This window comes from Oncorhynchus clarkii, chromosome 32 (genome assembly GCF_045791955.1).
Source record: "Oncorhynchus clarkii lewisi isolate Uvic-CL-2024 chromosome 32, UVic_Ocla_1.0, whole genome shotgun sequence".
In the NCBI taxonomy this organism is placed as follows: domain Eukaryota; kingdom Metazoa; phylum Chordata; class Actinopteri; order Salmoniformes; family Salmonidae; genus Oncorhynchus; species Oncorhynchus clarkii.
Window position 1 is genome coordinate 31,977,079 of NC_092178.1, and position 13,960 is coordinate 31,991,038.

General features: G+C 42.5%; 1 protein-coding gene across 4 annotated transcripts in view; it reads left to right on the top strand.

Moving 5' to 3' along the window:
- Window positions 1-4,182: 4,182 nt before the first annotated feature.
- LOC139391647 (retinoic acid receptor RXR-beta-A-like) overlaps window positions 4,183-13,960 on the top strand; it is a 33,826-nt gene continuing 24,048 nt past the window's right edge. For all 4 annotated transcript variants that reach the window (XM_071139038.1, XM_071139040.1, XM_071139039.1 and 1 more), the window contains exons 1-2: window positions 4,183-4,317; window positions 4,853-4,999. In XM_071139038.1, the coding sequence (XP_070995139.1) occupies window positions 4,984-4,999 (16 nt within the window). In that variant the 5' untranslated portion in view covers window positions 4,183-4,317; window positions 4,853-4,983. The remainder of the gene's footprint in view (window positions 4,318-4,852; window positions 5,000-13,960) is intronic.

Consider the following 13,960-nt stretch of genomic DNA (forward strand, 5'->3'; position numbering starts at 1 on the left):
TATCCAAATCTAATACTAATATGCATATCTTATATTCTGGGGATGAGTAGCAGGCAGTTGAATTTGGGCATGCTTTTCATCCAAAATTCCAAATGCTGCCCCCTATCCTAGAGAAGTTTTTAAAGGGGAATTTCACCTGGTGGGATCTGGGCTTTTTTTTTTTTTTACATCATGTCTGAAGCATTTCTTGAACACTGAGGGGGTGGGGTCTAAAAATACATGTAGTTCTGCTTTGTGGCATTTCGTGAAGGCTCTATGTTATACTGATCGGATTATACATTTTTTACGGGTGTAGATATGGCTGTCCTTGTTCGATAAAGCCATTAGACGTCTTTCAATTATGTTCCTATCACTGGATTCATTGCTAAATATACAAGCAGACACATTTTACCCAGTCTCTGAAACACTACAACTCTGGATGGTCCTTGTTCTCTGGCCCCCGTCTGTCCCCCAAGGCGGGCTTTTTTGAAAAGGAGGTGGACACTAACAACAATCCTTTGGGCACAACTGAAAGAACTGACCAGACGCAATGGCTTCAAGTGATTCCTCTCATCAACACAACTTAGACGATGGAATGTCTATTAGCTATATGGTGACATCCATGTTTCAATCGGAATATAGCGATGAGGATTCGAAACAAAGAGTTTAGATTTAGCTAACGTTAGTAGCTCAGCTACAGCCGATGCCAGCACCAAGAGGGCAGATGACAAATACGGTGCCTAGCTATTTATATAAGTTATTTTTCGTGCAAGCCACCTAGCTAACTTTAGTTTATCTACCGAAACCCATATTGTGCACTGCTGGCTAACATACAGTTACAGTGGGGGGAAATCAAATAATTTTACTGTTTGCTAACTTAGCTAACTAACCTCAAGGTGTGTGCATTTTGGCCAATTTACCTTCGCCCTGTGCATGCTGGTGGAATCAGATTCTGTATCACCTACAACCAGGGCTCTAACATTTTTATAGTCCGTTAAAAAATATGTCTGGGACGGTTCAAAACACACTTTGGGACAGTTGCAAAGACAATAGGCCAGAAAAATGATTCCGTACTAAAATGTTTAAACTCAAAGATGAGGCTGATAAAACAGATCACAACATTATGCTTGATAAAATATGAATAATTCCCATTCCAAGCTCAACAATGTGTTCACTTGTCTCGGCCATATGTGTGAATATTCCAAAATGCTATTATGTGAGAACAACATTCTCAAACACGCATCTGATGAGAGCGGTTTTTATAATGTGACAGTGATGGATATACATTTCTATGGTCAGATTTTGGCTGTACACTATTCATTACTTGATAGTTGTTTATTGAACCTTTATTTAACTAGGCAAGTCAGTTAAGAACAAATTCTTATTTACAATGACGGCCTACCCCGGCCAAACCCTAACCCAGACGATGCTGGGCCAATTGTGTGCTGCCCTATGGGACTCCCAATCACGGTCAGTTGTGATACAGCCTAGAATCGAACCAGGGTCTGTAGTGACGACTCTAGCACTGAGATACAGTGCCATAGAACGCTGAAGCCACTCGGGAGCCCAAGGTAAGATAGGTAAAATGTCCAGGTTTCAAACAATGATATGCTTGGCTAGGCATCGTATATTAATTATTTAGGTTATGGAAATGTATAATATGGAAATATCATTCCAATGTTGGGTAAATAGGGCAATTAGAAGGCACATTTTAATCTCTCCCAGCCTGTCTGCGAGCCCGCCGGCCAGGAGCTGAGGTTTTGTGTGCCGGGAGTTGCTGTGGTATTTACATTGTCTGTAGACTATGGCTACCTACTATGATATTCTAGAGAATATGTATCTCCCTGACCTGAACCAAACGCTCTGTAGGGGGTGCGTAATGGCGGCAGAGAAGTCTGGCGCAGGAGAGCAAAAATAGATTTACAACGGCGCAGTTTAATAAATAAAACCACTGTAAACAGAACAATAAATTCATGAGTAAACAAAACCCGTTACACACCAGCATAACGTGCACAAGCAATTCCGGGACAAGGACATGGGGAGAACAGAGGGTTAAATACACAACATGTAATGATGGAATTGAAACCAGGTGTGGAGGAAGACAAGACAAAAGAAATGGAAAATGAGAGGTGGATCGTCGATGGCTAGAAGACCGGTGACGTCGACTGCCGAACGCCGCCCGAACAAGGAGAGGGACCGACTTTGGCAGAAGTCGTGACACGCACACTGTAAACTGTGCAAAGTATTTCTGCCTTGCGCTGCAACACTGCTTGGCTGGGTACTGTCCCTTACAAAAATGTACCATGGTACTACTATCGTACTTTCACTTATACCATGGTTTTAGCTTTGAAGTATGATGGTACTGCCATGCGCCTAAATAATGCCATGGTATGGTCTCATTTATACCCTGGTATAGATGTGGATCATGGAAATACCATGGTTTTAAACTGCATTATACATTCTACTATGATAACGCATAATTATGATAAATGCACAAGGTGAAAACTGACGCTTTTAAGGAGCGGGAGACTAATCCGGATGCTTATAACAAATCCCGCTATGCTCTCAGACGGACCATCAAACAAGCAAAGCGTCAATACAGGATTAAGATTGAATCCTACTACACCGGCTCTGGCGCTTGTCGGATGTGGCAGGGCTTGAAAACTATTATGGACTACAAAGGGAAACCCAGATGCGAGCTGCCCAGTGACGCAAGCCTAACAGATGAGCTAAATGCCTTTTATGCTCGCTTTAAGGCAAGCAACACTGAAGCATGCACGAGAGCACCAGCTGTTCTGGATGACTGTGTGATAACGCTCTCGGTAGCCGATGTGAACAAAACCTTTAAACAGGTCAATATTCACAAAGCCGCTGGGCCAGACGGATAACCAGGACGTGTACTCAAAGCATGTGTGAACTAACTGTCAAGTGTCTTCACTGACATTTTCAACCTCTCCCTGGCCGAGTCTGTAATACCTACATGTTTCAAGCAGATCACCATAGTCCTTGTGCCCAAGGAAGCGAAGGTAACCTACCTAAATGATTACCGCCCTGTGGCACTCACGTCAGTAGCCATGAAGTGCTTTGAAAGGCTGGTCATGGCTCACATTAACAGCATCCTCCCGGACACCCTAGACCCACGCCAATTCGCATACCGCCCCAACAGATCCACAGATGACACAATCTCAATCGCACTCCACACCGCCATATCTCTACTGGACAAAAGGAACACTTATGTGAGAATGCTGTTCATCGACTACAGCTCAGTGTTCAACACCATAGTGCCCACGAAGCTCATCACTAAGCTAAGGACTCTGGGACTAAACACCTCCCTCTGCAACTGGATCCTGGACTTCCTGACGGGCCACCCCGTCGCATAACCGCCTGGTATGGCAACTGCTCGGCATCTGACGATTTTTATGAATTGTTCAGCAGTCGAATGGCTTGGGGGAAGAAACTGTTGAGGAACCTTTTGGTCCTAGATTTGGCGCTCTGGTACCGATTGCCGTGCGGTAGCAGAGAAAACAGTCTATGACTTGGGTGACTGGAGTCCAGTCAGGATGCTCTCGATGGTGCAGCTGTAGAACCTTTTGAGGAACTGGGGACCCATGACAAATCTTTTCAGTCTCCTGAGGAGGAAAAGGTTTTGTCGTGCCCTCTTCACAACTGTGTTGGTATGTTTGGACCATGATAGTTTGTTGGTGATGTGGACACCAAGGAACTTGAAACTCTCGACCCGCTCCACTACAGCCCCGTCGATGTTAATGGGGGCCTGATCGGACCACCTTTTCCCATAGTCCACGATCACCTCCTTTGTCTTGCTCACATTGAGGGAGAGGTTGTTGTCTTGGCACCGCACTGACAGTTCTCTGACCTCCTCCCTATAGGCCGTCTCATCGTTGTCTGTGAACAGGCCTACCACTGTTGTGTCGTCAGCAAACGTAATGATGGTGTTGGAGTCATGTTTGGCCACGCAGTCGTGGGTGAACAGGGAATACAGGAGGGGACTAAGTACACACCATTGAGAGGCCCCAGTGTTAATATTCCCCATGTAATGTTAATGGGGAACCTGGCTGCATGTTATTAAAGTGTCATGTAAATGCATCATAATGCTCATTACAGACGTTCAGATTTATAGTATTATTTAAATTACAAAACCTCTTCAGACTGTACTGTCTTTGGTACAGTAGCTACCGTTACTCAGTCAACCACAGGCAGCAGGGCAGGGGAAGGGAGGACTGACGACGAGGGAAAGTGGGGAGAGAGGAAGAACTCGTGGCCTGCCTGCCTGACCTACTACCATATATTTTCATGCGAAGAAACTGCACGATCAAGAACGTTAGTAGCTGGCTATAATTATTGTTGATGCATAGCATAGTTTGTGTTAGCATTAACGCTATATCTTACTGTTGGGGAAATTAATTGCTAATATGAATTGTTTCCAAACTGACCAACTAACGTTATCACTTGCGAGTTCTCTCTGGTTAGTTGTTGCACTACGCTAGCCAGCTAGCTCGGTTGCTAGCTGTACCAATGATACAAAACGCTCATTCCTTTATGGCTGCACTGTCTACAGGCCAATATTTTGTCGACTCAGCGTTTGTAGCAATCTAGTTAGATCGTAATTGTAGATAGCTAACGTTAGCTAGCTAAGTGGTTTGTTATTAGCTTGTTTTGTTATCCAGTCGGGCTAAGCTAGTTAGCCAGCAAACGATAACGTTATGGTTCTTGGCCAAAATACACACGTACACTAATGAGTATGGGTCCTCATGTCTCATGTTAGGAAAGACTTGGCTGTCAAACGCACGGGTCTGATGCCAAATTTAGACATTTGCGGCTGTTATTTCATTATTTTGTTTTGGATTTTTTTCAGCCCTGTTTTTGGTCCCCCAAATCGACTCTGGCCCGGGCCTCACTCAGTCCGCGGTCTTGAGTTGGGTAGCAGGGGTGATTGAAGCACGTCTATCGGTGTCACAGCGCGTCTTTTCCACCAAGGAGGCAGTCATGGGCGACAGCAGAGGTAAGAAGGCCATCGGTGTTTTCGAATGAAGTTCGCTAACTGTCAATCCATGTTTACACTTTGTCTTTATGTTCCAGTGGTTAACCATACTAGTTAGCTAGTGCATTAACGATGCTTGCTAACTATTTGACTTGCCTAGTTAAATAAAACATTGGTTCAAGGCATAACAAGTTACTAAGTTACCTTACTGAATAGCTTAGTTAGCTATTCAGTAACCATAACCAGTAACCAGTATGCTCTCACAAACTACACAAAAAACCCATATCACCCCAATTGTGTCGGATTATTTAGCATTTAATACACAATTATTTGTATATACTGCTTGAAAATAATGACCGCTAAATTGTGTAAATGTTCATTTCAAGCCAGAATGTTGAATTAAATATATTTGAACTTACCGGTTGTCTGTGGTGTAAATCCTTCAGATGATCGACATTTAATAGGAAAGTATTGTTTACCCAACTGTTTAGAGTGCCGGTACTGAATGAGAAATGTCTATCAGCTGGCACATGCACAAAACCATGTAAACACCCGCTGACACAAGTATCAAATCTATTTATGTAGCCCTTACATCAGCTGATATCTCAAAGTGCTGTACAGAAACCCAGCCTAAAACCCCAAACAGCAAGCAATGCAGGTGTAGAAGCACGGTGGCTAGGAAAAACTCCATAGAAAGGCCAAAACCTAGGAAGAAACCTAGAGAAGAACCAGGCTATGAGGGGTGGCCAGACCTCTTCTGGCTGTGCCGGGTGGAGATTATAACAGAACATGGCCAAGATGTTCAAATGTTCATAAATGACCAGCATGGTCAAATAATAATAATCACAGTGGTTGTCGAGGGTGCAACAGGTCAGCACCTCAGGAGTAAATGTCAGTTGGCTTTTCATAGCCGATCATTGAGAGTATCTCTACTGCTCCTGCTGTCTCTAGAGAGTTGAAAACAGCAGGACTGGGACAGGTAGCACATCCGGTGAACAGGCCAGGGTTCCATAGCCGCAGGCAGAACAGTTAAAACTGGAGCAGCAGCACGGCCAGGTAGACTGGGGACAGCAAGGAGTCATCGTGCCAGGTGGTCCTGAGGCATGGTCCTAGGGCTCAGGTCCCCCGAGAGAGGGAAAGAAAGAGAGAATTAGAGAGAGCACACTTAAATTCACACAGGACACTGGAGAAATACTCCAGATATAACAGACTGACCCTAGCCCCCCGACACATAAACTACTACAGCATAAATACTTGAGGCTGAGACAGGAGGGGTCAGGAGACACACGTACATAATTGGGACCGTGCTCCAACCCATCCAGGACGTCTACTCAAAATGGTGCCTGAGGAAAGCCATCAGCATCAAGGACCACAGCCCCGAGGTGTTCACTCCCCTACCGTCGGGCAGACAGTATTGGACTATATCTGATATCAACAGGCTCCGAGACAGTTTCTTTCTACAAGCCATGAGACTGCTGAACGGGATGGACCACTTGCACTGACTCTCCGCACACATGCACTCACACACAGATATCCACTCATACATCACAACTGCTGCTACCAGACTCTTATTATGAGTACTAAATACTGCACAATTTAAACACTTGCCCCCAATCCTCCCTTCCCCTAAACACGTGGAAATATTGGACTATACATTGTGCCTTCCTGTATTAACTATTCTACTGAGCCTTTGACTTTGTATTCATTTATTTTATTATTTCTTATTGTTGCATTGTCGAGAAGGAACCTGCAAGTAAGCGTTTTAGTTGGAATGTGTACCCCTTACATAAGACCAATAAAACTTGAATTCAGTAAGTATGCGGGCTTTGCATGCATGTACTTCCATCTTGTGCACGTGTTTTCGGTCATGAGCAAACGTGTGATGCATGCATACGAACTGAAGTCATCAGGTATTTACATGGTTTTGCACGTGCCAGGTGATAATAGAAACTTCACTACCGGCGCTCTTAACAATAAACAATTACTTTCCTGTTGCTATTTTGTCTCGTATTTCTAACATCTGAAGGACCAACACCACAGACAACTGGTAGATTAAGTTCTAATGTAATTTATTGTGCTTTATTGTGCTTTATTCAACCTCCATTGGCTTCCTGTTCAATACAGGCCCTCAAGGGTGATGCACCTAAATACATATGCCAACGTATAGAGAACTACCTGCACGCACCACAATTGTCAGACTCAAACAGGCTGGTCACACCAGCTACAAGCCTGTGCATCATGGGTGACCTACACATGTCAAGGAGGCAGCTTCAACTTCCTTTTTTAAAACACAACTAAAGACCTACCTGTTCGAGCTAGCTTTTTACGTTTTATGATGGTGTAGGCCGTCATTGTAAATAAGAATTTATTCTTAACTGACTTGCCTAGTTAAATAAAGGTTAAATAAATAAATGCAAAATGAATTGCTTAATCTCTTGTTTTGTATTCGTAGGCAATGGTTTGATGTATGGTGATTTTTTTTCTGTACATTTTACTGTATTGTTGCTGAATTTTGTTTTCTAACAGTGCCTTCAAAAAGTACCCCACCTCCCCTTGACTTTTTCCACATTATGTGTTACAGCCTGAATTTAAAATGTATTACATTTAGATTTTGTCACTGATCTACACATAATACCCTATGTCACAGTGGGAATTTTGTTTTTCGAAATGTTTACAAATTAATAAAAAATGAAAAGCTGAAATTTTCTTGAGTCAAGTATTCAACCCTTTTATTATGGCAAACCTAAATTAGTTCAGGAGTAGAAATGTGCTTAATAAATTGCATAGACTCAATCTGTGTACAATAATAATGTTTAACCTGATTTTTCAATGACTGCCCCATTGCTGTACTCCGACACATACAATTATATGTAAGGTCCCTCAGTCAAGCAGTGAATTTCAAGCACTGATTCAACTACAAAGACAAGGGAAGTTTTCCAATGGTTTCCAATGAAGGGCACCTATTGGTAGGTGGGTAAAAAAAATAGAAGCAGACATTGAATATCCCTTCAAGCATTTATTAATTACACTTTGGACAGTGTGTCACTACAAAGACACAGGCACCCTTCCTAATTCGAGTTACCAAAGAGTGAAAAAACGCTCAGGGATTTCACCATGAGGCCAATGGTGATTTTAAATCAGAGTTTAATGGCTGTGATAGGAGAAAACTGAGGATGGATCAACAACATTGTAGTTATTCCACAATACTAACAGAAATAACAGGGAAAGGGAAGCCTGTACAGAATAAAAATAATCCAAAACATGCATCCTGTTTGCAATAAAGCACTAAAGTAAGACTGCAAAAAAGTTGTATTCAGGACAGAAAGTTATGTACGGGGCAAATCAAACACATCACTGAGTACCACTCTTCATATTTTCAAGCATGGTGGTAGCTGCATCATTTTATAGGTATTCTTGTGACCGGCAAGGACTAGGTAGTTTTTTAGCTCTATTCCATTTATTGTTACCCTTAGCACAAGCAAAATCCTAGAGGAAAACCTGGTTCAATCTGTATTCCACCAGGCACTTGGAGATACCTTAGTCATGGACTGTTCCCTCTGCTACCGCACGGCAAGCGGTACCGGAGCGCCAAGTCTAGGTCCAAAAGGCTTCTTAACAGCTTCTACCCCCAAGCCATAAGACTCCTGAACAGCTAATCAAAGGGCTACCCAGACCCCTCTTTTACGCTGCTGCTACTCTCCGTTTATTATCTATGCATAGTCACTTTAACTCTACCTACATGTACATATTACCTTGAATAACCGGTGCCCCTGCACATTGACTTTGTACTGGTACCCCTTGTATATAGCCTCGCGACTGTTATTTTACTGCGGCTGTTTAATTATTTGCTACTTTTATTTGTTATTATCTATTTTTTTAGTTCATTTTTTTTCTTAACTTCTTAAAAGCATTGTTGGTTAAGGGCTTGTAAGTAAGTAAGTAAGTGACAAATAAAGTTTGAATTGATTTAAACAATGTTATGTTACTTTCAGCAGAACAATTACCTAAAACACAAGGCCTAATATAGACTGGAGTTACTTACCAAGACGATATTGACTGTTCTTGAGTGGCCTAGATACAGTTTTGACTTAAATCTGCTTGGAAATCTATGGCAAGACTTAAATGGCAGTCTATCAGTGATCAACAACCGACTTGACAGAGCTTGAATATTAAAAAATATATATTGTACAATCCAGGTGTGCAAAGATCTTCGATTTAGAAAGACTCACAGCTGTAATAGCTGCCAAAGGTTATTCTATCATGTATTGACTCGGGGTTGAATACTTATCTAATCGAGATATATCAAGATATATTTGTTTTATTTTCCAATGATAAAAAAAAATTTATGTTTTCTTCAACTTTGACATTACAGAGTATTTTGTGCAGATCGTTGACAAAAAAAATGACAATTCAATTCATTTTTATCCCACTTTGTGACACAACATTGTGGAAAATGTCAAGGGGTCTGTATACTTGTTGATAGCACTGTATGTGCAATGAGCGTCGGAAATGCGCTTTACAAAATGTATTATTATTACTAGCTAGGTTTCCATCCAATTTGTGACAGATTTTCATGCAAATATTCAAAAATCATTTTACACGCCAGAGATGTTTCCTTTAAACTTAGTTTTTGTGGCTCAAAGCCTGTGCATGATGACGTAGTGCACATAAATAACTTTTGCCGTCAAATTCCCATGTACAAGTAAAAAAAGACAAGTTAAATTGGTTTCGATCACATTTTCAACTGATGGTTTTGTCACGAAAACCCTTATATAGCAAATGCGCCCTCTCTGGTCTTGGTACATATGCTCTAGCCAATAGCTCGCAGATACAGTACGGGTAGGCTACCTACATTGCGATTATTATGGATAAGAGCGACATTATTTGTATATATCAAACGGCAGCCAAGCATCGATCATCATGTCATCAGAATAAGACCCTCGATATTTATTCAAAAGGAGCATCAAACTCATCATCACCTTGCACATTCACCACCTTGTGAATGTATTTCATCTGTAGCCTAATAAACTGCATGCTTTCCCGAGTCGTAGTGGGAAGACCACATTATATTTGCACTCAAAAAGATCCCACCTTGTTAAATGAACAAATTGTCTGTCGGCATTTTAAATTTGTAACAGCATTTCATGTTTCCATCAGCCGGTCATGACTTTTTTCTTGTCAGGTAATTCATCCGCATTAAATGGTTGGATGGGAACGTGGTTGTTGTTATTAATTATTGCTTATACATAATTATTCCCAGAGATATGTAAGGCCTAGCTTCATTTCAGCTAAACCTAGGGTATGGCAAAGTGACATGGGAGGGGTTGGAGGGGGGTTATTATAAAGTTGAAGCTCATTTTTTGTATTTCTACACTGTAAAAACTCCAAATGCTAAAAAATATGATAATAAATTGACTCCAGCCATTATCACATTGGCTGCTGTAACTTCATTCACCTCAGTTGATAGGGAACTTAACATTCTACAACACGTGTCATATAGCAATTAGCTGCTACGCAGTAGCTCAGCACCAGGTTAAAAAACTCTAGTTTAGTTTCATGTCAAGTCAAACAGCAGTTAACTAGCCATCTACTGCCATCTTCACCTCCGGAATGTTTTGAGAGAAGTTGCACTGTTTAATGCAGAGCTGCATCTATGCGCTGTCCTAAAGCCAGCCAGCCGGGCAAACAGCCTTCCTGCCATGCTCTGAGCCATCCACCAGCCAGCTGGGCAAGCAAACTTCCCGCCCTGCTCTGAGCCGTCTGCATGGTCCTGAAGCCAGCCAACCAGTCAGTCAAAAAGCAAGCCCGTGGGCCTCCTGGGTGGCGCAGCGGTCTAAGGCACTGCAGTGCTAGAGGCGTCACTACAGATCCGTGTTTGATCCCAGGCTGTGTCGCAGCCGGCCGCGACCGGGATACCTATGAGGCGGCGCACAATTGGCCCAGCGTCGTCCGGGTTAGGGGAGTGTTTGGCCGGCCTTGTCCCATCTCGCTCTAGCAACTCCTTGTGGCGGCCGGGTGCATGCACGCTGATTTCGGTCGCCAGCTGTACGGAGGAGACGCATTGGTGCAGCTGGCTTCTGAGTTAAGCAAGCATGTGTCAAGAAGCAGTGCGGCTTTCGGCTTTCGACCTTCGCCTCTCCGGAGTCCGTACGGGAGTTGCAGCGATGGGACGAGACTGTATATTGGATATCACGAAACTGGGGAGAAAAAGTGGTAAAAGTACCAAAAAGAAAAAGCCAGCCGAGATCTATCGCTCAGATTTCTTTCTTTAAAAATGTAACATTAATTTAATTTAAAACAGTTCTGTAAGAATGAGGTTTGTGCAGTCTGCCTAATACATTATCACAGCATATTGACTATATGCCTGGCCTAATACACTATCACAGCATATTGACTATATGCCTGGCCTAATACACTATCACAGCATATTGACTATATGCCTGGCCTAATACATTATCACAGCATATTGACTATCTGCCTGGCCTGCCAATATTGTCCTTCTCAGGCCATATTATATTTCAAAACTCAAGCTTTGATAACAAAATAGATCAGTTGGTGTAGCACCTGTGAGCCACAGTTGAGCATAAATTGAAATGATTCGCAAATAATTAGCTTTTTTATTTTACTGGATTGATGGTACCACTCATCTGATGGTCATGGTGCTTTCAAGACAACTGGGAACTCGACTGAGAACTGGGAACTTTTTTCCTAAGTTCCCAGTTGTCTTGAACACACGGAAGTCTGAGATTTCCGAGTTGCCAGTTGTATTGAACATGGCATTAGTCTCAGCAGAGGAAGGGAGAGAGCAGCAGTCCCTGCTCTCTCCTTTTTTGCGGGGCTCCTATCCGGCCGTGATTGGGAGTCCCATAGGGCGGCGCACAATTGGCACAACGTCGTCCGGGTATGGCCGGGGTAGGCCGTCGTTGTAAATAAGAATTTGTTCTTAGCTGACTTGCCTGGTTAAATAAAGGTTAGACTGACCAAAGAGAGAGGATATCATCTTCCACCTAATGGCTAAACTTGAGTCGCACCTCATCTTCCTTCTGCACAAATTCATGTTGTTCCTATGACCAGAGAAAGTGAAATATTTATTAATATTAAAATAGACATACAGGAGCCACTAATAATAATAAAAACTCAGGGTTATTCCTATACTAAAGGGCTGAAGAGAAAACACAGTGTGGAACTGAGTGCCCTTGAATCTGAACTCTCTGAGCTAGAGAAAACCTACCAAAGAGGCCCGACTAAAGATATATATAGGCTTTTGGTAAATAAAAAACTGAAATATAATATTCTGAACACATATCAAGCTGAGAGGGCCATCAATAAATCAAAACAGCGTTATTACGAGCTTGGAGAGAAAGCTCACAAAGTATTGGCATGGTAACTGAAAGCAGAGGAAAGTAGGAGGACGATTAATGCTATAGAAACTCTTACTAATGAGATATCTTTCGACCCTACTGAAATTAATAATACTTTAAAAAAAATACTATGAAGACCTCTACACTTCCCAATCAAGCAATGATCTATAAGAGAGACTCCTTTTTCTCCTCTCTCAACCTCCAGTGCCTGTCAGAGGAAGACAGAGAGCGCCTGAGTGAACACTTCTCAGTTCCTGAATTGTTGGAGGCCATTAAATCCTTACCTTCTAATAAATCTCCTGGGGAGGATTGCTTCCCTCCAGAGTTCTATAACACATTTAGGGAGCTGTTGGTCACCTACCTTATGGAGGTACTTTAAAAAGCCGGGGAAGACAACCGCTTTCCAGAGTCTTTCTCTCAAGCAGTGATTACTGTAATCCACAAGAAAGGGAAAAACCCGCTAAAGTGCGCCTCCTATAGACCAATCTCTCTCCTTAACACGGATTGTAAACTGGTCACCAAGATGCTATCTAAGAGAATGGAGTCATGTCTTCCCCTGTTGGTCAACCCAGATCAGACTGGCTCCATAATTAATAGATTGTCCTCCAATAATCTCAGAAGGTTCTTTGATATGATTCACCTTGCTAACAAAAACAAAATACCCAGTGTCGCAGTCTCCCTCGACGCTGAAATGGTCTTTGATAGGGTTGAATGGCCATACTTCTTTCGCGTCTTGGAAGAGTTTGGTTTAGGTACCGTGTTTGTAAATTTGATAAAAATCACTCTACAAATTTCCTAAAGCTAGGATTGCTACCAATGGGATTACTTCCTCCTCTTTCCCTCTTTATAGGGGGAACAGACAAGGTTGCCCAACTAGCCCCCACCTCTTTGCCCTCGCCATCTGAGGCGTTGGCTGAGGCTATTAGAACGTGCCCTGACATACATGGCTTAGAGGTGGGCCCCCATACCCATAAGTTATCACTCTTTGCGAATGACCTTATCTTATTTCTAACAAACCCAGAACATTCCCTCTCTCACTTGCAGATCCTACTAAGTGTTATAGTTCTTTCTCTGGATATAAGGTCAGTTTTGATAAAAGCAAAATCTAACCGTTGTCTGTCTTTGACCATCATACCATCTAGCACAAGTTTCCTTTTAGAAGGGGCTTCACATATTTGGGCATAATGGTGGATGTTAATCTGAACAACCTCTATAAACTCAATCTGGCCAGTTTATTGCAAAAGGTGGAGGGTGACCTTTGTAAATGGATGGACTTGCCTCTCACTCTACTGGGTAGAATCAATGTAGTTAAAATGAATGTCCTGCCCAGATTTCTATATTTGTTTCAATCTCTCCCTATCCCTGTTCCCGCAGCATTCTTTTCCTCTCTCGACAAGCTGACCAGACGGTTTATCTGGCACGGCAAAACCCCTAGGGTTGGCCTGGATAAACTGACACTTGATTACGGTCAAGAGTGCTTAAACCTCCCCAATTTTAGAATGTACTACTGGGCTGCAAAGTCTAGGCTCAGAGGTTTGACTGGTCCCTCTTCCTCATGGTTGAACATTGAAAAGTTTGAGGTAAATGATGACACTGGGGCAGAATTGTTTTACAAATGGGA